The sequence below is a fragment of the Ornithorhynchus anatinus genome, chromosome X1 (genome assembly GCF_004115215.2).
Source record: "Ornithorhynchus anatinus isolate Pmale09 chromosome X1, mOrnAna1.pri.v4, whole genome shotgun sequence".
NCBI classification, from domain to species: Eukaryota; Metazoa; Chordata; class Mammalia; order Monotremata; family Ornithorhynchidae; genus Ornithorhynchus; species Ornithorhynchus anatinus.
In genome coordinates this window covers 36,781,143-36,806,977 of record NC_041749.1, presented here as the reverse complement: position 1 = coordinate 36,806,977, position 25,835 = coordinate 36,781,143, and the positions used below count along the sequence as shown (strand labels likewise).

The following is a 25,835-nucleotide window of genomic DNA, read 5'->3' as shown; positions in this document are numbered from 1 at the left end:
AGAGGACATGGGTTCGAATCCCAGCTCCGCCACTTATCAGCTGTGGGACTTTAGGCAAGTCACTCCACTTCTCTGTGCCTCAGTTCCCCCATCTGGAAAATGGGGATTAAGTCCGTGAGCCCACCGTGGGACAACCCGATTACCTTGTATCTACCCCAAAGCTTAGAACAGTGCTTGGCACATAGAAGCGCTTAACAAATACCAACATCATTACTGTTATTATACTCATTCCATTCCTAGCTTGGACAGTGGCTAGCCAGTGGAAGGCGATCTGCTACTAGTCAAAACTCACCCGCGCTGGGCAGCAGCGGCACGGGAGAGAGTCGAGGGCTGAGATTCAAGTTTACAGTGCGGAAGACGGCAGTGGTAAACCACTTTGGGATTTTTACCGTGGAAACTCTACGCATCCACCACCAGAACGATTGCAGATGGAGGTGGGGCGGTCTAGGAGAGCATCTATGACGTCGCTTTGGGTCGGAGACGACTCGACGGCATAAGACGAAGACAAGTAGTAGTAGTTTCTGGTGTTCTCCCCCGCGGACTTAGGACTCAGATGAGGAGGCCGCCATCGATATGAATCAACCAACCGATCGATAGTATTTATTGAGTGCTCACTGTGTGCAGAGCACTGAACTAAGCTTTTGAGAGAATACAGTACAACAGAATTAGCAGACCCATTCCCTGCCCCTAATTCATTCAGTTGCATTTATTGAGCGCTTACTATATGCAGAGCACTGTACTAAGCGCTTGGAATGGACAATTTGGCAACAGATAGAGACCATCCCTGCCCAGTGACGGGCTCGCAGCCATAATGAGCTTACCACTTTGTAAAACACTAGTCTGAGAGACCGCAATCCCAGATCACCCACTTAGCTAGCTGTGTGGCCTTGGGTAAGACAGTTAACCTCTCTGGGCTTTAGTTTTCCTCATTTGAAAGATGGGGATAAGAATATTTACCCAACAAGGGTTATTGTGTATATTAATTAGCTAATGTTGATAATGCACTTTGAAGATAGTAAGTACAGAATAAGTGTTGTCATTAATTATTGTTACTACTTTGATTCATTAAACTTTCGGTCTCAATCGTGAGCTCTGAAACGGCTTACCCAGCTCTGCCATCATTATGCTTTTAATTATCAACATATTAGAGTCAGTGGCGGCCCCCTGGGTGGGTTGAACTCTGAATCTAGCCGGAAGTGCCAGGAGAGGAACTGGACTTTAACCAGAGAAGGAGCGTGGCCTAGTAGAAAGAGCAGAGGCCTGGAATTCAGAAGGACCTGGGTTCTAATCCCAGCTCTGCCACTTGTCTGCTGCATGACCTTAGGCAAGTCACTTCACTTCTCTGTGTCTCAGTTCCCTCATCTGTAAAATGGGATTAAGACTGGGAGCCCCATGTGGGACAGAGACTGTGCTCAATGTGACTAGCTTTTATCTACCCCAGCAGTGTCTGGCATAGAGTAAACATTTAAGAAATACCTTTAAAAAAACCCCAAGGGATCCTCACGAGCGCTCAGACTGCAGCGGAGCGCGGGCTGTCAGGTGTACACAGGCTCAGTTGGGAGTTCCCCAAGGAATTCCACGCCGAGTTCAGCCCCGAGACAGGACCAAGAGGTGAATCCAACTCGAACGCACGGTTCGGGCCATAAACATCCAGCCTGGAGCGGCCCCTCAGGCCTGGTTTTTCAAGTCTGGAAGACCTCGTTGAGGTGACTGGGAGGAATAAACCGGGAAACACGGGGGCCGGGCCAGATGAACTGTGTGAACCTCTCTGCGTGGGGAGGGTTCCAGCTGATTCATTTTTATTACTCTTGGGTAAACACTAGAAAGCCCATCAAGAGCAATTGCCAGAGCTTCTGCCATCACGATGGATGTGGCTTCCGGACAGCCCAGGTTGGGTAGCCTCTTTGACCTCTCTTCAGGGGTGGAAAGAAGCCTCAGAGAGGAGGACCAGACTAGGTGACGCAGAGCAGGCGTGGGGCTTGGGGAGGGCTTGGACTTAGAGGGGATAGGGATGGAAGGGAGAGAGGGAGGAAAGTGGAGAAGTATGACTGAAATAAAGAAGGGAAGAAGGAACGGAAAGAGGGAGGGAGGGAAGGAGAAAAGGAGGGAGAGGATGCGTAGGCCCTAGAATTCACTCATTCACTCATTCATTCGTATTAATTGAGAGCTTACCATGTGCAGAGCACTATAGGAAGCACTTGGGAGAGTACATTATAACAATAAATAGACACAATTCTCTGTCCAGAGTAAGTTTAATAATAAAAATAATGATGTTTACACTCTGGAGGGGGAGACAGACATTAATATAAATAAATGACAGATACGTACATAAGTGTTGTGGGGCTGGGCGGGAGGGTGAATAAAAGGAGCAAGTCAGGGTGAGGGTGAAGAAGGGAGTGTCTTTGCTATTGTTTTAATGAGATGTTCTTCCCCTTGATTCTATTTATTGCCATTGTTCTTGTCTGGCCGTCTCCCGCGATTAGACTGTAAGCCCGTCAAAGGGCCGGGACTGTCTCTATCTGTTACAGATTTGTACGTTCCAAGCGCTTGGTACAGTGCTCTGCACATAGTAAGCGCTCAGTAAATACTATTGAATGAATGAATGAATGAATGAATGAATGAGTTGGAGAAGAGGAAAGGAGGGCTTAGTCAGGGAAGACCTTTTGGACGAGATGGGCCTTCAATAAGGTTTTGAAGGGAGGGAGAGCAATTATCTGAGGGTCTGAGGAGGGAAGGTGTTCCAGGTCAGAGGCAGGACATGGGCAAGAGATCGGCGCCAGGATAGACGAGATTGAGGCACAGTGAGAAGGTTGGCATTAGAGGAGCGAAGTATGTGGGCTGCATTGTAGTAGGAGAGTAGCAAGAAGTCAGAGGAAGGGGCAAGGTGACTGCGTGCTTTGAAGAAGGGTCAAAGCCAACAGGAATCAGACTTGTCTTGGCTTCTCCAGCCAGCCCTTTGCAGACTCAGACCCTGAGGTGGTCTCTGTGACCCAGCCTGCCCAGACCCAAACCCACACTTATCTGTAAAGGAATCTCAAACCCACAGTTCTTAATGGTGACTCTGAGCCCTTTTCACTCCAACCGATCAGAAGTCGGGAAAAGAGAAATTAGTCATAGCGTTCCAGAATCGGCTCGAGGAATTTGGGCCATGTGATTCCATGCTTTTGTGAGTTTCCTGATTGGCTGGGGAGTTCGCCTGACTGGCAGCTGCCATCCGGGGGTTCCGATGGCTCCGTGTCGCTCTCCTCACCTGGTTGCCTGGGCTGTGGGGTTGGTCATAAGATCGCCCGGGAAGCGGTGGAGGAAGGGAGGGGGGCTGCAACTCCAAATGCCAGCTGTCACCAGGGTCCCATGGAAAAGTTACTCAGGAGGTTTACAATTACTCTCCCCACCTTCAAAACCTTATTGAAGGCCCGTGTCCTCCAAGAGGCCTTCCCTGACTAAGCCCTCATTTCCTCTTCTCGCACTCCCTTCTCCATCACCCTGATTTGCTCCCTTTAATCACCCCTTCCTCGACCCCAAAGCACTTATGTACATAGCCATAATTTATTCATTTGTAAAAATGTCTGTCTCCCCCTCTAGACTGTAAACTCACTGTGGACAGGAAATGCGTCTACCAACTCCGTTGTACCGTACTCTCCCAAGCGCTTAGGACAGTGCTGGGCATACAGTAAACCATCGATAAATATGATTGATAGACAGGTTGATTGAAAGTGGCCACCCGCATCAAACCTCTTCCCGCACGTGCAAGCCTACTGCTAAGTATTCAATTTGCCCCAAGCAGAACTGGATCCTAAAATGAATTTATCAGGAAGAAAATCCTCTCCAAAGAAATTACTGGCCCCAGGCTAGCCAACCCCTCTGATCTTGGCTCCCCTCCCATCTGGAAAATCCCTTCCATCAATTTTAGAAGTCATTCCCCCTGAAGCAGGTTGCTTCCAGGGTTGTCTTGCCAAGAAACCAACATGCACACTATCGAAGACCTGAATTGGAGAATAACTTATCAAAAGTTGGCTCTCATTCTTCTCCATCACAGGCCATATAGGCAAGAGACAGAGTGGGGAAAAGGTATTGGGGGACACATAGCACGATCCTTATTTTTTTAACGGTATTTGTTAAACACTTACCGTGTGTCAGACACTGTACTAAGTGCTGGAGTAGATACAAGATAGGTTGGACACAGTCCCTGTCCCATAGGGACAGCCTTAATCCCCATTTACAGATGGGGGAACTGAGGCCCAGGGAAGTGAAGTGAGTTGCCCAAAGTCACAAAGCAGACAAGTGACAGAGCCGGGATTAGACCAGATTAGAATATGTTGCCAAATTGTACATTCCAAGTGCTTAGTACAGTGCTCTACACATAGTAAGCGCCCAATAAATATGATTGAATGAATGAACCCAGATTCTCTGACTCTCAGGCCCGGGCTCTTTCCACTAGTCCGCGATTGGCATCCACAAGCTAACCATTGTCCAGGAACTAGGATGGGCATTTGGGAAAACACTAAAACTTTACTTAATCCCCTTGGAGCTTCTTCCTTTGTGTCATATCATCATCATTATCAGGGGTTTATTAAGTGCTTATTATGTGCAGAGTACTACATTAAGTGCTTAGGAGAGTAGAAATACAACAAAGTTGGTAGACTCACTTTCCTGCTCACAACTAGCTTACTGTCTAGAGGGGAAGAGTTGTAGTAACACTAGTAGTAATAGTCATTCAATGGATCATTAAATCGTATTTATTGAGCGCTGACTGTTTGCAGAGTGCTGGACAATAAAGTACAATATAGCAGTATAACAGATACATTCGCTGCCCACAATGAGCTTACAGTCTAGAGGGGGAGGTGGACAATAATATAAATAAATGATCGATATATAGTATATAATAGTAGCAGTAGCGATAGTAATAGGAGCATTTACTGAGCACCCTTTTTGGTCAGTGTACTCTACTAGGGGTTTGAGGAATACAGATGAAAGCAGTGACTTATTTCCTGCCCGAAAGAAGCTTACCCACTGGCCCACTGTGAGCCCCACGTGGGACAGGAACTCTGCCTGACCTGATTAACTTGTGTAGACCCCAGCCCTTAGAACGGTTCTTGATACAAAGTGCTTAACCCACCTCCATCTGCAATTGTTCTCGTAGCATACCCTTAGAGTTTTCTTGGTCAAAATACGGAAGTGGTTGACAACTGCCTCCTTCCACGCAGTAAACGAGTCCCTGCCCTCGACTCTCTCCCGTGCCGCTGCTGCCCGGCACAGGGGAGTTTGGACTAGTAGCAGATTGCCTTCCACTCGCTAGCCACTGGCCAAGCTAGGAATGGAATGGGTAGGCCTCTGCTTGACTCTCCCTCCTGTAGTCGTGACTGGTACAGGACTGGAAACTTTCCAGATGCGACCTTGAGAAGTGGATTACTATAACTACTACTAAAAATAATAATTATGGTATTTTAATTATGGTATTTAATGGTATTTTATGGTATTTAATAATTATGGTACCTACTATGTGCTTAACCTTGTACTAAGCACCAGAGTAGGTACACTACAATCAGCTCGGATGGGACTCACAGTCTAAGGGAGAGGAAGAACGGGTACGTTAACCACATTTTACAGATGACGAAATTGAGACACAGAGACGTGACGTGACTTGCCCAAGGTCACACTACAGACAAGAGGCAGAACTAGGATCAGAACCCAAGTCTTCTGAATCCCAGCCCTGTGTCGTTCCACTAAGCCGCATTGCTTATAGCCATCACAGCTTGGTCCTGGATGAGAGAGAATAAGCTGGGAAGCCATGAGGTAAAAGCCTCGACACCTGTTCTGCCAGATTTGGGGATTGGCGACTCAGTTATTTTTTTTCCCCTGCTGAGGGTAAGGGAAAGAGCTCACTTAGGTGTCTAGACTTCTGTCACAAAGCCTGAAACCTATCACTCCTCCCTGCCTGGAGGCCCAAGTGTTGAAAGGGAAGTTTCCTCCCTTATATGGAAGGCACAGATCCCTACGAGTAGCAGAACCCAAACCCTGTCTCTCTGGAGTTTACTAGGAAAGAAGAGCTCAAACCTTATCCTTTGGGAGTTTACTAGGAAAGGAGAGGCCAAACCTTGTCTCTCTGGAGTTTACTAGGAAAGGAGAGCCAGAGGCAGGGCCAGACAGAAGAGAAGAGTTGTTCTGATGCCACATGAGATCTCGCTCACCCAAGGTTGAGACTCAGAAAGCACGTCGGCAGAAAACAGGTTGCCCTGCCGCATCGGGAGAGGTTCCGAGTGGGGTAAAAAGCAGGTCCATAGTCTGGTCCTGGAGAAGGACCCTTGGGGCCTTGGAAACCAGAATATCCTTTAAAGGCCGAACGCTTTAAAGAGAGATGTGCATAAATTCACGAAAGAGTGGTCAAGACTGGGTGGCTAGATAGAAAATTACAACCATAGAGGAAAAGCTTAGGGATGGTGGATGTGCCGTCCTTAACAAGGGGGACACATCGTACACTTCCTCCAAGCCTCCCAGTGTCACTGCTGAAGCCCTGTACTGGGCTGAATGGTGCATTGAGGTGATCTTGTAGCGATGGTTATAGTCTTATGGAAGAGAAAGGCAAGATGAGAAGTGAGACAGAGACAGAGAGAGAAAGAGAGAGAGACAAGTTGGCCACTGCAATTATACTTAATATGTTCCTAGAGGGAAAATCAGGTTGTTAGATGATAATAACAGTAATAATGGCATTTGTTAAATGCTTACTGTGTGTCAGGCACTGTATTAGACGCTGGGATGGATTCAAGCAAATCGAGATGGACACAGGCCCTGTCCCATGTGGGGCTCACAGTCTCAATCCCCATTTTACAGACGAGGAAACTGAGGCAAAGAGAAGTGAGGTGTCTTGCCCAGGGTCACATATCAGACAGGTGATGGAGCCAGGATTAGAATAGATGACCTTCTGACTCCCAGGTCCGGGCTGGAGGGCAACCTTTTTTTATGGTATTGTGTTAAGCACTTAGTATATGTCTTACGTTTTTCTAAGGGTTGGGCTAGGTACAAGTTAATTTGGTCAGACACAGTCCCTGTTCCACCTGAAGGCTTCCAGTCTAAGTAGGAGGGAGAACAGGTATTTAATCTCCATTTTATGGTTGAGGAAACTGAGGACCAGAGAATGGAAGTGACTTTCCCAAGGTCACCTAGCAGGCAAGAGGCAGAACTGGGATTAGAACCCAGGTCCTCTGGCTCCGAGTCACATTCCACTAGGCCACACCGCTGCTAGACCCTCACGCAGTTCCTCTAAGCATCCGGGTGCCGCTGGAGGAGAAGCAGTTCAGGAATGGATAGGACATTAGTCCGGTCCAATAATGGGGGTGTTTAGGGTGCGGTGACCTTACGCCAAAAGGTTGGACAAACAAGAGTGTAGAGAACGGGGTGCCATCTTGGGGTGAGAGCAGAGGCAAGAACTCTCCTGGGTCCACTCCAAAGGTCCCCACTTGTGATCCTGCCTTGGGCTTCATGAAGAAATCAGAGTTCTCTCCCTGAGGCTTCAGTCAGTCAGTCAGTCAAGCAATCAATCAGTGGTATCTACTGAGCCCCTTCTGAGTCAAAAGCACCGTAAAAGCGCGATGGAGAGTTCAGCAGAAGCAAAGGACCAGTTCCAGGCCCTGGAGGATCTTACAATTGAATGGGGCAGGAGAGTGAGGAGAAACTAAAAGCCAGGTGCCCGGACCCCCATACCCTGCTCAACACAATCTGAACTCCCCACACGAAGCCCATTAAAAAAAATCCTCTCGACCCTTACATAACTGACATAATTTTCCTCTGAGGGAGCTGGCTTACCGTGCAGGATCACATGAAAGCTCTAAAGAAAACGGGGGCTGGGCAAAGCCTATGTTTACCAAAGAGTTATCCTGATAGCCTGCCTAAAACTGTCCGAATGATGTCATCCCCTCTTGCACCCCTGCTGGCTCTCACCAAGCCCCCAGCTCTTTCCAGAGCCAAGCGAATTCCACCCCTTGTCAAGGTCCCTTGTATGGGTGACGGGGTTTTGCCGTTAATCTTCCTGGAGAGTGGGAACTGGGCAACCTTTCAAAGGCAAGAGAGAGCTTCGGGGGACTGGGAAACCTTTTCCCTTTCCGGCCGCGGCTTGTCCCCAGCCCACCCTCACTATACCGAGACGGAGAGTCGGGAGAGAGCCGTGGGGTAGAGAAAGCTGGTCCCTGGTCTTTGGTAATCTATTTTCATGTCCGTCTCCTCCTGTAGACTGTAAGCTTGTTGTGGGCAGGGAATGTGTCTGTTTATCGATAGACTGTGCTCTCCTAAGGACTTAGAGAAGCGGCGTGGCTCAGTGGAAAGAGCACGGGCTCTGGAGTCAGAGGTCATGGGTTCGAATCCCGGCTCGGCCCCTTGTCAGCTGTGTGAATTTGGGCAAGTCACTTGACTTCTCGGTGCCTCAGTTACCTCATCTGCAAAATGGGGATTAAGATTGTGAGCCCCAAGTGGGACGACCTGATTCCCCCGTCTACCCCAGCGCTTAGAACAGTGCTCGGCACATAGTGAGCGCTTAACAAATACCAACATTTATTTCATTTATTTTAGTACAGCACTCTGCGCAGAGTAAGCACTCAATAAATACAACTGAATGAATGCATGCATGAATAGATGAATGAAAAGTCCTTTGGGGCGGGGATTGCATCTACCAAACTCTGTGTATTGTACTTTCCCAGACACTGCGTACAGTGCCCTGCACAGAGAAAAAAATCAATAAATACTATGGATTGGTTGATTGATCAATAAGAGGAAAGTTGAGTAGCCTTATGTACAAGAGTCCTGAGGAGTTCATTAATTTTTAGAGATGACTGATGGGTTTATTGTTAAGTGCTTACTATGTGCCAGGCGCTGTGAGAAGCAACATGGCCTAGTGACTTACCCAAAGACACACAGCCGGCAGGGGGCGGAGCCGGGATCAGAACTGTGTCTAGCCTGATGACGTGCTTAGCACAGCGTTTGGCATAGGGTAAACGCTTAACCAATGGTCACGACTGAAAGCATTAGGAAATGTACTTCCCTCATTATGAGCCTGTTCTGAGTAACACGATCCACCCACGATGCACAAGCAGACAAGGGGTAGGAAGAAATGATAATGAGCGTGGGTTTCCCTGGCCTCTACCTCAGCCTTACTGAACTGGGCTGTATACTACTTTGGGTTCCCTTGTGTTTTTGCTACTTTTCAGGAATTAATACTATAAGATAGCACTGAGTGACTCTGCTAGTGGTAGATATCACAATAATATAGGACTCTGGATGGAGAAATGTCCACCCTGATGGAATCTTCCTAACCACCCACCCCCGATCTATTAATCCCCTCTGGTTCGGCATTACTATAACGTGACTTTCCCATCAATCAATCCGTGGCATTTATCGAGCGCTTACTGTGTACAGAGCACTGTACTAGGTGCTCAAGTACCATCACACAAGGTTCTGCAGGAAAGTAGCTCTGCTTTAGGGAAGAAGCAGAGGGTAAAACGCCTCTTGAGCTGCGCATTCCTCCCCCATCCTTGCCTTAATTCCAGCTCTGAGAGACGGTACTTCCGGGAGTGACCCCAGGCAGCCCCTGGACCGACAGAGATAATAACGTTGGTATTTGTTAAGCCCTTACTGTGTGCCGAGCACTGTTCTAAGCACTGGGGTAGATACAGGGTAATCAGATCGTCCCACATGAGGCTCACAGTTAATCCCCATTTTACAGATGAGGTAACTGGGGCCCAGAGAAGTGAAGTGACTTGCCCACAGTCACCCAGCTGACGAGTGGCAGAGCCGGGATTCGAACTCATGACCTCTGACTCCCAAGCCCGGGCTCTTTCCACCGAGCCACACTGCTTCTCTAATCTCAACATCCCCCTTTACCGGTCAAGACGAATGAACCGGCTCTCCCAGCGTCCGCCTCCGAGAGCCAGGAAACCCGACCAGCTGCCTGTCCTGGCTGACAGGCGCAACTGCCAGACCCGGCCGGGGCGGGGAGGCGAGGATGGACAAGGCCCCAAGAAGTCGGTCTAGTGTGATGACCCTGGTCAGACCTCACACCTTCTAAGGAGGAAGGAAAAAAAATAGACCGGATTTGATTCTCCGTGAACTGCATCCCACGAGCCCGTTGTTGGGCAGGGATTGTCGCTATCTGTTACTGAATTGTCATTCCAAGCGCTAAATACAGTGCTTTGCACACAGTAAGCGCTCGGTAAATACGACTGAATGAACGAATGAAAAGACAGCACCGAGGGAGAATAGGGTAATGATAATGACTATGGTATTCGTTAAGCGCTTACTACGTGCCAGGCACTGTACTAAGCACTGGGGTGGATACAAGCAAATTGGGTTGGACACAGTCCCGGTCCCGCATGGGCTCACAGTCTCAATCCCCATTTTACAGATTGCGGATTAAGCGCTTGGGAGAGTACAACAGAGGCCCAGAGAAGTGCAGTGACTTGCCCAAAGTGGCGGAGCCGGGATTAGGACCCAGGTCCTTCTGACTCCCAGGCCCGTGCCCTATCCACTACACTATGCTGCTTCTCGCTACCCACTTCGCCCACACACCTGGGGTCAGCAGGCCACCTCGGCAAAGTTTGAAGAAGTGGCGATGGTTGGACCGTCTCTGGGAGATGGGGGGGGGGGGAGGTAGGTGTGATAGTCGACCCAGAGTCCCAGAGGGGAGAGTTAGCTCGCCTGGTGACCCGCAGCGAATGGGTGGTAAAAGCACGGCTGGAACGCAGGCCTCCCTCTCCCCAAGAAGCCACCCCACCCCTGGGACGGCCCGCCTGGGAAGCTGCACCCGAGGTCTGCGTTTCTCCGAGATCCTAGACACAACAAACCGAGTCGACGACGTATCTGACCTCAAGGCTGATGAAATCGCAAGAGAGAAGAATACAGCCGTTTCACGGTCCCGAGCCACCAGGGAGGGAACACAAGCGAGAGCGAGCCGGGATGGTCGGGTGGGTCCCCGTTGGCCGTTCCAGTTGGCACCGCTAACGATCCGGCCCGGCCTGGCGAGCCCCACCTCCTGAGCCTGGCCTAGTCCCCGGGGCCCTTGGAAAGAGCCCAGGGCTGGGAAGTCAGGGGACCTGGGTTCGGAATCCCGGCTCTGCCACTTGCCTACGCTCTTAGCGGAGTCACTTCGATTCTCCATGCCTCAGTTTCCTCATCTCTACAATGGGGGCTAGAGACAAGGTCTCCCCTCTTAGTCCGTAGGACAGGGACTGTGCCCAACCTGATGTTCTCGTCACATAGTAAGTGCTGAACAACCACCACAGTTCTCCATATTATCATCACTATTATTATTATTGTTATTATTGTCACCTGTGGACTGTCCTGGGGGATTTGGGTCCAGCAGACCAGAGTGGACCTCAGAGCCACAGTCCAAACCAATTTGCTTGCATTCTCCCCAGCATTTAATTCAGTGCCTGGCACAGAGTAAGCATTTAACGACTATTACATTATTATTATTACCCGTGGGCTGTCCTGGGAGCGTGTGGATCCCAGAGGCACAGGCCGACCCGATTTGCTTGCGTTCACCCCAGCGTTTAGTATAGTGCCTGGCACCTAGTAAGCATATCCCAGCTCCTCCACTTGTCAGCTGTGTGACTGTGGGCAAGTCACTTAACTTCTCCGGGCCTAAGTTCCCTCATCTGTAAAACGGGGATTAACTGTGAGCCTCACGTGGGACAACTTGATTACCCTGTATCTACCTCAGCGCTTAGAACAGTGCTCTGCACATAGTAAGCGCTTAACAAATACCAGCATTATTTAACAAATATTATCATTATTATTATTATTGTTATTCCCTGTAGGCTGTCCCGGGGGTGCGGGGGTCCAGCCCAGAATGGGCCCCAGAGGCACAGTCCAACCGTGGACTGGTCCGCTACTCTGGTCCCAATATAGACTGAGATGACCCACTGAGTTGGCAAAGCACCAGGTGGGGGCGGATGTAGCAATCGCCGAAACATTTCACCTGATTTAACTTCTCCAGCCTCTTGGGATCAGTCGCCGCTTCGACGTTCTCAGGATAGCTGGGTGCACGCCTCCTTCTGATGAGGACTTTCTGTCCTCTACGGTCCCCTGGGGAGAAGGAGTTGCCCTGTGAAGCCCCATGTCACTGGAGAACGGTTTTCTGGGGAAAACACCGGCCTGCTGAATCACTGGGGGATTCAGCGGATTGATTGGACCAAAAGCCTCTTCCTTTGACTGTCAGGGCAGGGTATAAGGAGGAAAATCTCTACGTACGATGACTCTCTATCATTCAGGAGGTGGATTATTCAAGCGCCTTCTGCTGCTCCTCCAGAGAGTGAACCTGGGGAAGGAGAGGAGGACATAAGCTAGGGTTAAAAGGACCGTGGGGATCATCCCTTTATTAATGGCGGATCCCTGACCCCATGACCAAAGACAACTGGGTGGAGGCAGCCTTCCACTAAACCCCCAATTATGACCACGGTTTCTCTCCCCTGTCTCTAACTTTCCCCATTTCCTGGCCCTCCCGGATAAGTGCTCAAACCTCCCGTCTGGCCTGCTACAATCATCCTCCCTCTCCCTTCCTCTTTTACTTCTTTCCTTCCCATTTCCACTCCTTCACCCTTGCTTTGCTCTTCCAAACCAAACATTTTAGAAAGAGGTAGAAAGGCGGGGGAAGAGAAAGTAAGAGAGCAAGAGAGAGAATGCGTGGTGCTCCTGCTAGAGCCAGAGTACTTTAGATCGAAAACCCCTTGAGGACCGGGAAGATAGATCTTATTTCTGTTGTACTCCCCCACGCTGATGGGTCGGACTCAGCAGATGCTCAATAAATACCGTCGATGAGACTGCTGGGCCAGGTAACAATAATAATAATAACAATAATAATAATAACAATAGTATATGTTAAATGCTTACTCTGGGCCGAGCACTGTACTAAGCCCTGGGATAGATATGAGATAATCAGGTCGGAAACTGTCCTTCCCACATGGAGTGCACAGTCTAACTAGGAAGGAGAACAAGTTATTGAATCCCAGGTGGGCTACAGGGTTGACTCAGCAATCAGGCATTATGCTCGGCCTAAAGAATGGGAAGCACCGTGGCCTTGTGGCGACAGCACGGGCTTGGGAGTCAGAGGACACGGGTTCTGATCCCCGCCCCACCACTTCGTCTGCTGTGTGACCTTGGGCAAGTCATTTCACTTCTCTGGGCCTCGGTTACCTTATCTATAAAATGGCGAATAAGACTCTGAGCTTCATGTGGGACAGGGACTGTCGACCCGATGACCTTGTATCTACCCCTGCACTTAGAATAGTGCTTGGCATATAGTAAGTACTTAACAAATGCTATAATTATTATTCTTAGGAAAGAAGGAAGAGTAGGCAAGCAATCTCTCCTCTTGCCGGTCTAGCCGGCCGCTGGATCCAGAATAAGATGGTTGTGAATGGTCTTCCCAGGTAGACTGTAAGCTCATTATGGGCAGGGAATGTGTCTGTAATATTGCTTTACTGTACTCTCCCAAGAGCTTAGTACAGTGCTCTGCACACGGTAAGCGCTAAGTAAATACAATTGATTGATGGATTTGTTTTTCCAATGAGCACTAAACTAGAAGTAGCAGGAACCCTCAATCAGAAATGGTTGATCTTTACGAATTCCGGGTTTGGGCCCCTTTGAAAGAAAGACCATTGCGGAAAAGACCATTCAAAAGGTTTAGGGAAAATGGCCCGACCCTCTGATGGCTTCAGGAAACAACCCAGTGGTTTCAGAAAGAGCCTCCTGCCCCGTCAGGAACTCCACGTGGCAAGTCAATTCAGTCAATCAGTCGATCAATAGTATTTCATCATCATCATCGATGGGTTTTACTGAGAGCTTATTATGTGCAGAGCACTGTCCTAAGCTCTTGGAAGCGTAGAATTCAACAGAATTGGTAGACACGCTCTCTGCCCACAATGAGCTTAGGGTCTAGGGGGATGAGCTTATGACATGACTACTGTACTAAGCGCTTAGAAGAGAGCAATAGAGGTAGAATACCCAGTACCCGCCCTCACAGTAGGTGTCGACTGGAGACTGTGGGTCAGAGACTTCAGGGTCCTCCCTTTTCCAAAGGGACCTGCCTCCGGACTGCGAGCCGGACATAGTCTCCCTCGGATAAATCCACCCAGGGATGGAGCAGGGGGACTCCAGAGCAGGGTGAGCCCAGAGACTCCAGAGCAGGGTGAGCCCAGAGTTGGGCACAACCAGTTGTTTGACCCATTTGCTCCAAGTAAATGACCACTTTTTCCTGGCTTTAATCCCTGGGACAGAAACAGACGTTCTCAGGCAGAAGAAACTCTGCCATCTGTTACTCATTCACTTCTACTTCATACCTGGTGCCCCTTTTCCTCCCTTTCTCCCTCTTTCCCTGTCCTTTCTCCCTTTCCTTTTCCTTCTCTCTAGCTGTCTCTCTTACCTTTTCCTTTTCTCTCTCATTCCTTCTCTCCCTTATTTTCTTTCTCTCCTTGTCTTCCTCTCTCTTCCCCTCTCCTTTTTTTTGAAAATTTTAAGGTATTTCTTAAACGCTTACTGTGTTTCAAGCACCATTCTAAGCGCTGGGGTAGATATAAAGATGGACAGAGTCTCTGTCCCATATAGAGCTCCCGATCTAAGTCTTTCTTTCCCGCTCTTCATCTTCTCTCCCCCTTGCCAGTCTCCCTCTCTCTCCCGCACAGGGGCAAGGGGAAAGTTGGCTTCTGTGTGCAATTTAAACAAGCCCATTCAGAAACTCCCAGGCTTCCTTCGGGCCATTTAGGGTCCCAAGTATCTCTCCCCAGGGCTAGCCAGATGGCCAAGAGGCTGAGCACGCAGAGGATGGACACCTGCAGGATGGATGTGTATTATCTGCCCTTCCACAGCTCCCCTCTCTTTAAGAGATTAGTTTAGATTCTGGATCGGGAGGATTTGAGGCTCAAACACACCCTTTGAAATTTATAGGTGTTAAATGAAGTTTATCCTGTTTAATCAGTTTTCCAATAATCTCTGCAAACATGAGATTAGTCACCCATTTAATGAGGCTGTTCCTTGGCCCGGCCCCAGAAGGCACCAGGCTCTCCTCTCACCCTCCTCCTCACGGCAGAGCCGCGGCAGCTTCTCCCAAAGCCTGACGCCTTCTCTTTTCCCGTCACGTCGAGGGAGCTCCTTTCACGGCCTCGAGATGCAAACCTTGGGACATCTTTCCAGCTGGAGCGGCAGGGATTGTCAGATGAGCGAGATGGCCATTGTTGGGGCCAGAAAGTCCCCTCAGCACCCCAAACGCTCACCCTGGCTACCTCCATCTACCAACGAATGAGCAAAGTGCCACATCTCCCTCCCTCTTTCGACTCCCCAGTTGAAGTCTATCCAGAATTGAGGGTCTGGTGTGGTTTGACTTATGAATTCATGCCAAAAGAGAATAATAATCATAAATTTGTTCAGCGCCTGCATTGCCCTAAGCGCTGGGATAGATGCAGAATGTTCATTCATTCATTCAATCGTATTTATTGAGGGCTTACTGTGCGCAGAGCACTGTACTAAGCGCTTGGAAAGTACAGTTCAGCAACGGAGACGATCCCTGCCCAACAACGGGTTCACAGTGTCGAAGACGGGCTCACAGTCTGGAAGAATAGTCAGAGCAGACCCAGCCTCTGTCCCACATGGGGTTCACAGTCTAAGGGGGAGGGACAACAGGGATTTAATGAGGAAAGCGAGACCCAGAGAGATGAAGCACTTGCCCAAGGTCATACAGAAGGCCAGATCTACTGGCTCCCTGTCTTTCGCTCTTTCCACTAGGCCAAGCATGGTCATTGTGTAGCAAGGTAACATGAACTCACACCCAGCATACACACACACACACGCATCCATCAGCACATTGAAGCACCCACAAGCTTACTCTTACCCCTCACTCACCTGCTCACTAGCCAAATTGTCCCTCAGAAGTCACCAGCCCCATAGACACATCTGCAAGTGTCTATTTTGGACTGACGGACTGGGTCCTCGCAGCCTGGACGTGAGTCCAGCCTGACCCGGTCAAGCCCCAGGAGGGAGGACCAGAGTCCAGCCAGAGATTAGATCAGCCTATTGAGCCTGACCTAGCCTCAGTGTGCTTGAGGGGACGAGGGGGATGACGATGAGGATAGACAGGATCACCCCGGTACAGGCACAGATGTTCTTTCTAAAAACCAAACTTGCGGTCCCTGTGGTCCCATACAGCCTACTGAGCATATTTAATTGTGCCTGAACGTAATGAACATTATGGTTTCCCCAACTGGCCTGCTCCCCAGGGCCATGGACCCTCCCTACACAAGGAGCCCTGAAACGAGGAGGACGGAAGGTCTCTTTATGCCCGGGGCAGGGTGGGGTTCAGGAGCTGCTTTCACAGGAAAGTCTGGTTTTGAAATCTGGCCCAACATGGGCAGTCCCCCACCTGAGAATCAGCTGGAACTCAGTGGTGGGTGGTGGTTGCCAAGGAAAGTCATGTAAAATGCATGACACCCCACCTGCCAATGGCTTTCCCTGGAGGGGGCCCAGAGGGAGTCTCCGGCTCCTCCGAGCTCTGGCCTTCCGCTCCAATGCTTGGGTTCAAAGGAGCACTCAGAGGATGGATGGCCAGTTGAAGTCAGAGATTGCGGTCAGTCCCCTTCTGGCTGGAGTGGCCACAGTCGGGAGATGAGTGGCCACTCAAGGCCTGCCCAAGATCTGCTCAAGGCCCGCTCAAGGTCTGTTCCAGATGTTCTAACCATTGGCTTTAAACTCAATCACCCTTCCCGATACTTCCTCACTTTGCTACTCTCTTACTACAACCCATCCCACACACTTCTATTCTCTAATGCCAAGCTTCTCGCCGTACCTCAATCTCATCTATCTCGCCCACATCCCGCCTCCGGCCTGGAACGCCCTCCCTCCACGTATCCGACAATTACTCTCCCTCCCTTCAGAGCCTTACCGGAGGCACATCTCCTCCAAGAGGCCTGCCGTGACTAGGCCACCCCACCCGCAGGGTTGCAGGTCGTCGTCCCCTCCCTCTCCTCTCTCCTCCCTGGGGGTGACCGTCAGGGCAGGCCCCAGAGTGGAAAGGGGAGCCGGCATCCCCGGGCAGTTGCCGTCAATCAGGTGGACTCCCCTGCCAAACAGGAGGCACGGACGAGAATTCCATCCTGGCCCACCAGCTTCCTGCCTAACTGTGGATCACAGCAGAGGGTGTCCAGCGAATCCCCCTGATCTTAGCCGGCTGAGGACCCTTGTTTGGTTAGTGCCGATCAGAAACAGGCCGACCGTGAGGTCTTTCGTAAGGTGTATCCCAGCCAGGTGTATCCGTGGAGAGAAAAGAAAATTGTTTCCCCCTTGCAGTCCTTCTCTTCTCCATTGGGATCATCAACCAGGTTTCCTTTAATCCCAGAGCTGGGGGCTGGGAGCAAAGAGCAAGGGGAAACAGTGCCAAACAACACTGCCTAGTGGAAAGAGCATGGGCCTGGAAGTCAAGAGACCTGGGTTCTAATGCCAGCCCCACTACCTCTCTACCGGGTGACCTTGGGCCCCTAACTTCTCCGTGTCTCCGTTTCCTCATCCGTAAAACAGTGATCCGATACCCGTTTTCTCTCCCCCTTAGACCGTGAGGCCCACGTGGGAAGGGAACTGTATCCAATGCGACTGCATCGTATCTTCCTGAGTCCTTAGTACAGTGCTCGGCAGATAGCGCTTAACAAGTACCACGATTCTCATTTATTGTGTGGACCGGTCATTACGGGCAGGGAACGTGTCCGTTAATTCTCCTGTATCGTGCTCTCCCAAGGACTTAGAACAGTGCTCCGCACATAGTAAATGCTCAATAAATATCCTCTATGGATTGATCGGCGGCGACCATCGGGACTGAGCGTGGCCCTTTCTCGGTGGGAAACAATGGATCGGACTCCCCTCGCTGCCCATCCTGGATTCCCCGCTGACCGTTCCACTACCACACCAGCGGGTCCCTGGGGTGGCCCTCCAGCTGGGTCCACGCGGGCACCGAGCCCTCCGGGGGTCCCAGGCCAGCCCTCACCGTCTTCTCCCCCGTTGCTCTCTGACAGGTCGGCACCGCGTACTACTCCACCTCCGGACCCCTGGGACCCTCTTCGGCAATCGTCACCCTCCCCTATTCCCAGCAACACATATCGGCTAACATGTGAGTAGGAAGCGGAGGCGAAGAGCCTCAGGAGGCCCTCCCCAAGGAGGACTGCTAGGGTCATCTCAACCATTCCCCTGCCCCTGTGCTTAACAAAGCCATCCGAGGCAGATCATCACCTCCGACTTTTTTTTTTAGAGATTTCCAGGGCAAGACTTGGGTCAGCCTCCCTTGGAGACCCGGATCGGCGGGGCTGTGGGGGGGCAGGAAGTCACGGAGACCAAACTCCCTTACCTCCTGGAACGGGCAGGAGGCGAAAACCCACGACGGTCACTTAGGAACCGTTAGAGGTGGGTGGCAAGGAGCTGCCTTGTCCAATTCACCCCTGCCAGCTGTTCACAGTGCACAGTTTGGAGCCTCCTGGAATCCTGAAAAATCTTGAACTGGGGGACTCCACCTCCAGAGATGGCTGCTCCCAGCTTCTGAAAAATATAGGTTCTTGCAGGAACAACCTATCACCTGTCCACTCCTCCCCAGCTCCCCTACACTAAAGTCAATCATGTGGCTTATAAGACAAGTAACAATACAATAACCATAACAAACGAATAGAGTACAATCACAAACCAGGGGGACCCTCAGCATCCATGAACTAAGCCTGAAAATGTGCTTCTTGGGCTCTCGATTTGCTAAAATACTCTGCCCTGCCTCTCACCCGTACCACCCCACACCACATTTCCTCCAGGAGGCCTTCCCCGGCTAATCTTTTATCTCCCCACCCTATTTCCCTCTCCACTGCAGCACCCATGCATTTAACCCGCTAAGCAATGATCTACCACTCCCCACCTCCCAGGTCTCATGTCCAAATCTTTTAAATTCACTTGTTTCCCCCAACTTGTGATTTATTCTGCTGTCGGTCTCCCCCAGCTAGATTGTAAGCTCCTGAGGGAAGGGGCCGTGTCTACTAACTCTATTATATTCTCCCAAGTGCCTAGTCTCGTGCTTTGCACAGAGTAAGCGCTCGATAAATCCCAGAGAAGGATGGATCCCGTTTGTCCCCAGGTACGTGGCCCTGCACTCCTTCTCGGCCCATGGCCCGGATGAGCTGGATCTGCAGAAAGGAGAAGGGATCCGTGTTCTAGGAAAGTACCACGAGGGCTGGCTCAAGGGTGTGTCCTTGGTCACCGGGAGAATCGGGATCTTCCCTCAAAACTACGTCGTCCCTCTTTTCAGGTTGGTTTGCTTCCGGAGGAATGTCCGTGACCGGTGACAGGGGAGGGGGGCGGTGGTGGTGCCCTTCACCTTCTGAGAGTTGGACCGTACTGATGGAGGCACGGGGGTCTTGGCCGCCTCTCCCACTAACGTCGGAAACGAGGGGCGGTCTTTACCCCTCCATGTCCAGGGACGGGGGGCAGTCCAGGTTAGCTCTACCTGATAATAATAATAATGATGCTGATGGTATTTGTTAAGCGCTTATTATATGCCAAACCCTGTTCTAAGCACCAGATGCAAACTAATCAGGTTGGACACATCCCTGTCCCACATGGGGCTCACAGTCTTAGTCCCCATTTTACGGATGAGGGAACTGAAGCCCAGAGAAGTGATTTGCCCACGGTCACACGGCAGACAAGTGGGATTAGAACCCAGGTCCTTCTGACTCCCAGGCCCGTGCTGCTTCTCACTAGGCCACGCTGCTTCTCACCCCCGACGCTCTGCTACCTGCCCCAAAAGGTGCTACCCCTGTCTACAGTCACTAACCCAGCTCCTCTGACCCTAGCTCGTGCCAGAGGGATGAGGGGAAGCACCTCTTTGCTCAGGGTAGCCGCCGTAACGCCTCTTCGGGGAATATGCCTCAAACCACTGGGGCTGGAGGGCACCCTGGAGGTCACTGGACCCTTGGGGAGCCCAGGCTACTTCTTTACTGGGAGCCCACAACAAGTCCTCAAGCAGAACCCCACTGTCTATGACATCAGCCGACACCCAAAATGGGGAGATCCCCTCCACACCCCTTATGTTCACATCTGCAATTTACTTATATATATATTAATGTCCGTCTCCCTGTTTAGACTCATTGTGGGCAGAGAACGTTTCTGTTATATCGTTATATTGTACTCTCCCAAGCGCGTAGTTCAATGCCCTGCACACGACTGATTGATTGATTGACTGATTGAACTAGCCATGGGCCTGGCCATTGAACGAGCCGTCGAAGGCCTGGGCGAGAGAGTGTGAATGGTTCAGGTCGAGCCTTCACCACTATTGCCAAAACAACTCCATGGCAATTCCTGCCAATAATGGAACATGCCTAGCCCCTCTTAACCATTTGCGTCCGAACAATGCAAAGGGACAGAAAAGGGCCCTATTATATTTCCGCGGGCACGGTGTTCAAGAGATCCTCGGTATGTCACACCAAAGGATCTCACCATCAGCAGCAGCAGTGGGATACTCACAATCACACCATCAGAGGTGTCACTTTCAAACCAAAGAACAACTCTGCAGACAACCACCAACAGTGGGTGAGACGGTTTTGACCTCTCCAAGAGACCGACGTCCGCTGGTTGCCGAGGGCGGGCTGGATTCTAGTCGGCGAGAAGGCTGCCCATCGACGGCCTAGTGGGTAGAGCACGGGCCTGGAAGGTCATGGGTTCTAATCCTGGCTCCGCCACTCGTCTGCTAAGGCAAATCACTTAACTTCCCTGTGCCTCAGTTCCCTCACCTGTAAAATGGGGTTTAAGACGGTGAGCCCTATGTGGGACGGGGACTGTGTCCAACCTGATTATCTTGTATCTACCCCAGCGCTTAGAACAGTGCCTGGCACGTGGTAATGGCTTAACAAATGCCATGATTATTATGATCTAGTCTGTGGAAGGATCTGCCACGGTCGCAGTGCGTGTGTGTGCACGGTGATCCAGCTGCCCTCTGGGGAACAGCTGAGCCTGCTGTTCTCCAGCTGTGCTAGGAGCCGACAGACTGAATAACGCCGCTGCCCAGACTAAGCCGTCTCAGCCCCGGTCCCTGACGCAATCTCTGGCTCTCAGAGAAAAAGGGCAGACTCCACCCTGAGCAACGCGCTACCCAGAAGCGCCCCTGGCAGTGCCCTCGGACTCTTGGCGACAGAGCCGTTGAGCCGAAGGAGCGTCGAGAACCCTGGCTGGGTCGGGGCTAGGTCGGGAGCAGTTTTGTGCTCTCGTCTATCTTCCTCTCCCGTCTCCCTTCTTCTCTGCTCTCCTTCCTCATGCGGCTGGACCCGCTGGGGTCTCTGGACCTCTAAGATCCAAGGAATAGCAGGACAGGATCTCCCGGGTTCTCACTGGCTCTCAATCAATCAATGGGATTTACTGAGCACTTAGAGTGCGCAGAGAACTGTGTTACGCACTTGGGAGAATGAAATATAACAGAGTGGACTGAGGCCGGATGCTTAAACCGCTGGGCTGGTGACGGATTCAGTACCGGTGTGTTTAGCAGCTCCCAGATCCACAGGGATAATAATAATAATGTTGGTATTTGTTAAGCCCTTACTATGTGCAGAGCACTGTTCTAAGCACTGGAGTAGATGCAAGGTAATCAGGTTGTCCCACCTGGGGCTCACCGTCTTAATCCCCATTTTACAGATGAGAGAACTGAGGCCCGGAGAAGTGAAGTGACCTGTCCACAGTCACACAGCTGACAAGTGGCAGAGCCGGGATTCGTACCCATGACCTCTGACTCCCAAACCCGGGCTCGGGGATGACCAATCTGGCTGCCCCAAGACCGTTTCGGAATCAGTGGCTTTGAACCCACACCAGCCCGGGTCCGGCCGACCCCCTCCCGACTCTCTCCTGGAAGGGCCAGCCCCGTGGCTTCTGTGAGGGCCACCGGGGGGAATCGGGTTGGAATCGTAGGCCGGACACCCTTCCCTCCCGTACCCTTGAGCATGCGCCGTCTCCTTGTCCTTTGCACCTGGAAAAGGAGGAGGATAAAAGCCTCCTTGTACAGGGACTCTGGGGCTTATTCAATGCAGTTTGGCCAAGTGCTTGGATGGCAAAACCGAAAAAGTGCCAGCTAAGTGCTGAGTTTTATGAAAACGAAGCGACTCGCCGAAGGACACGGAAGGGAACCGGTGTCAGAACCGGACCGGCGACTCGGGCTTTCCTTGGCATCCTGCCCGGCCCTGAGCTCGGGGCGATGAGACCACGCCTAAGAGCCGCATCGACATTTGGCCGAGAGAGGGCTGGTTGGTCCGGCCCAAGTCGGCTCCGTTCCTCGACCCGTGCCTCGGCCGCGCCCCTGGGACTAGTTCTTCCTCAATCTATCATTCAACAATGGTATCTATTGAGCTCTTACGGTGTGCAGAGTGCCATACTAAGCACTTGGGAGACTGCAATACAACTCAGTCGGTTAGTTCGGTGCCCTTCCCTTCACTTTCCAATCCAAATCCCGTCACGGAACGCTAGAATGTTATTTAACTTCTCTGCGCTTCAGTTACCTCATCTTTAAAATGGAGATTAAGACTGTGAGTCTCATGTGGGGCAGGGACTGTGTCCAACCTGATTAGCTTGTATCTTCCCCAGTGTTTAGAGCAGTGCTTGACACATAGTAAGCACTTGACAGATATTTTCATTATTATTATTATTATTATTACAGCAGGCCCTGTACAGGAAGGATCCCATCTCCTTGATTCCCTGGCAGGTGGGGGATTGAACAGTCCAGCGGGTCAGGGGACAGAGGATTGTTGGGGGTCTTGGGCAGGGGTAGGTGGGAGCCTGTGGATCTTCTCAAGAAGCAGATGCAGAAAGAAATGGTTGCCCCTGGCACAGAGAGCAGCAGAACCACAGCAAAGAGAAGGAACTGGGGAAAGCCTCAGATTTCTCCTTCCGGAAGGCTCGGCATGCAAGACTGAGAACCCTGATCATTAGGGATGATGTCTGGGCTATTGCAAACCACCGACAATCAGCGACAAATATCCATTCTCACTCAAGTGTGTCAGAGAGACCAAAGTGAGATCACGCGACCGTTTGACAGTGAGCCTGGAGCCAGTCTGGGATCTGCTTCTCCCTCTGTCCCTCCCCCAAGAGCAGGAAGGAGGCTCCGAGGAGCCGTGCAGTCCCCCAGGCCTCAGCATCTGCCAAGGCACTCCCCATTCTCACAGAGATCTCGTGGTCCAAGAGGCTTCTGACCGAGCTGCTTTGGAGAGAGCCCGGTCCTACTGGCTTCACCAGGGCTGTTGGTTGAGCACCACAGGTGATTCCAGAGACGCCAAGCAGAGGCTGAGGGGCCCGGAGAAGGCTGAGACCATTCCAGCCGGCTGCTGGATGGGCCGGGGAAGGAGGGGGGAACGATCACGCTCTCCCAGTGAACAGCTGGGTGGTGGAGAGGATTTCAAATTCCCTCCTTGCCAACGAAATGCTGATCTGCAATAATCTAACAGTGTCTGCCCATACAGCGAGTGGGCTCTGTGACGGGACATCGTGAACGGGCACTGGGTACTGGCTTGGAACACAGGAGAGGCCAATTCTCCCAGAGCTACATTAATTTCCCTCCAGGGGCATCCCTTTCTGGTTTCCGGAAAGACCACCCAGCCAGGCAGTGCTCTGAGACCTAGTTAGGCTGTGCTGTGGACACTGGCTAGGTCACACTGTGGACACTGGCTAGTCCCCGCTGCTGATCCTGGCTAGGCCACAACGTAGACACTGGCCAGTCCATGCCTGGACGCCGACAAGCCCGAGCTGTGGGCACCAAGCCGTGTTACGGACACCGACTAAGCCATGCTACGGATCCTGGCTGGGCCACGCTAGGGACTCTGATGAAGCCAAGCTCTAGACAGTGCAAGACTAAGCCGTGGACCCTGGCTAATCCACACGGTGGACAGTGATTAGGTCATTCTGTGGACATGGACTTAGACCAACCTGAAATCTTGACTGAATGGGCAGGATGGGTCTGGGTGTGGCAAGAGTGGATGAAGCAGAAAACCTCCCTGAGGAGTTTAAAGATTAGCTGATGGGGGGGGGGTGGGGAGGGAATAAATGGACTTAGTTTTATTTCCCTAACCTTCTCTTCTCCGTCTTGAAAAAAATAAACCGATGAAACTAGGAAGACGTCTAGCTTTTCCGATTCCAGATCGCCCACCCTCTACGCCACCTGGACGTTATCTGCCTCGTCAGCTTCATCCCAGGGCAGCGTCTCGGACAGCGGCCCCAGGCAGAGCAGGGCCCCGAAGTCCATCTTGGTGCCGACCGCCGTGGTGACGCCGGTGAGAAGCATGACGGGGCCCAGAACCCCAGCACAGATGTCCTTACGGAGAGGGCGCAGCAGCATGAGGAAGGGTAAGTACGACGGAGCAGAGCCGACGATACCGTCGTTATCAGGGTGGTCTTATATCCAGTCTCGCCCAGATCTCTTTGAGCTCAGCTCCAAGCGGAGCCACTGTAATCTCCCCGTCAGCACCCTCTTTTTCTCCCTCCTCCTCCTCCTCTTCCTGCCGCTGCTGTCTGGAGGCCAAAGGTAGAGCAACATTTTGGCTCCACCTCTGATCCCCGTTCTGGCTCCCAAGAGCAGGGTGGTATGGACTAGTTATGACTCCCACCATGCCTAAATGCCAGGGTGGAGGGGAGGGAGGAGAGGGAAAGGAAATTGGGGGGATTGAGTGACTTAGCCCCCCGGAGAACAATTCCCAGGGGCAATCACCACCTGACACCCCGCTAGAGAAGCAGTTTAGCCTAGAGGCAAGATCATGAGCTTGGGAATCAGAGGACATGGGTTCTAATCCCGACTCCACCATTTGTCTGCTCTGTGACCTTGGATAAGTCACTTAATGTCTCTGTGCTTCGGTTACCTTACCTGTAAAAGGGGGATTAAGTCTCTGAGCCCCATGTAATAATGTTGGTATTTGTTAAGCGCTTACTATGTGCAGAGCACTGTTCTAAGCACTGGGATAGATACAGGGTCATCAGGTTGTCCCACGTGAGGCTCACAGTAAATCCCCATTTTACAGATGAGGTCACTGAGGCCCAGAGAAGTGAAGTGACTTGCCCACAGTCACACAGCTAACTGGCAGAGCGGGGATTCGAACAGGGCAGGGACTGTGTCCAACCTTGTATCTTCAGCGCTTAGAACAGTGCATGGCACATAGTAAGCGCTTAACAAATACCCTCATTATTATTACCATCTACCCCAGCATTTAAACAAGTGCCTGGAACATGGTAAGCACTTAAATACCGTAATTATCATTGAGTCAACTGTGCTTACACTTGCATGGCGACAGGGTGCAAAGCCGACCCATCCCTGATCGCTACGTGCCTGGAGGCCCCAGCCCTAAGATTCTGTCCCTTCTTTGGCCCTGGAAAACTTGGTTCCTGTCTGAAGGAGGAAGGAAGAAGTTCTCCTTGGGACAGCACAGCACTTTCCCATTCAGGTACTGGTTTAGAGTTGAGATGTGCTGCCTCAGCCCTTCAGAGAGAGTCCCTGCCATGTCCCAGCCACACCCCAGCCATTTCTCAACCTCCTCCTGCTTCCTATCACGAAGGGTCAGGGAAGGCTTGGAGGATCCTGGACATTGCTGGGGGTGAAGGTGGGGTGGGTGGGAGGAATGCAGAAGAACTTGGAGAGATGATTTGCAGTTTCCTCTGCTAGTGGCCTCTAGGTCTCGGGGACTTGGAGAGGGTCCGGCAGAAAGAGGCGGGGAAGGGCTTCTGCTGAGGGCGAGTGCACCTGCTGAGCCGCTGACCAAGTAGTCCCCGCGTCAGAGATGAGGTTTTTCTTTTTTTTATGGCATTTGTTAAGCACTGGCTATGTGCCA

At 51.4% G+C, this 25,835-nt stretch overlaps 1 protein-coding gene and 1 non-coding gene across 4 annotated transcripts in view; one reads left to right on the top strand and one right to left on the bottom strand.

Moving 5' to 3' along the window:
* SH3RF2 (SH3 domain containing ring finger 2) overlaps positions 1 to 25,835 on the top strand; it is a 113,944-nt gene that overhangs the window by 77,661 nt on the left and 10,448 nt on the right. For 2 of the 3 annotated variants that reach the window (XM_039910239.1, XM_001512087.4), the window contains exons 6-8: positions 18,033 to 18,127; positions 19,127 to 19,297; positions 24,131 to 24,363. In XM_039910239.1, coding sequence (XP_039766173.1) covers positions 18,033 to 18,127; positions 19,127 to 19,297; positions 24,131 to 24,363 — 499 coding nt within the window. The remainder of the gene's footprint in view (positions 1 to 18,032; positions 18,128 to 19,126; positions 19,298 to 24,130; positions 24,364 to 25,835) is intronic. The other variant, XM_007666394.3, reaches the window with a different exon arrangement.
* On the bottom strand, positions 5,267 to 5,404 carry LOC114807094. Its single transcript, XR_003755147.1, has one exon. It is a non-coding gene; the product is annotated as a small nucleolar RNA SNORA7 (small nucleolar RNA).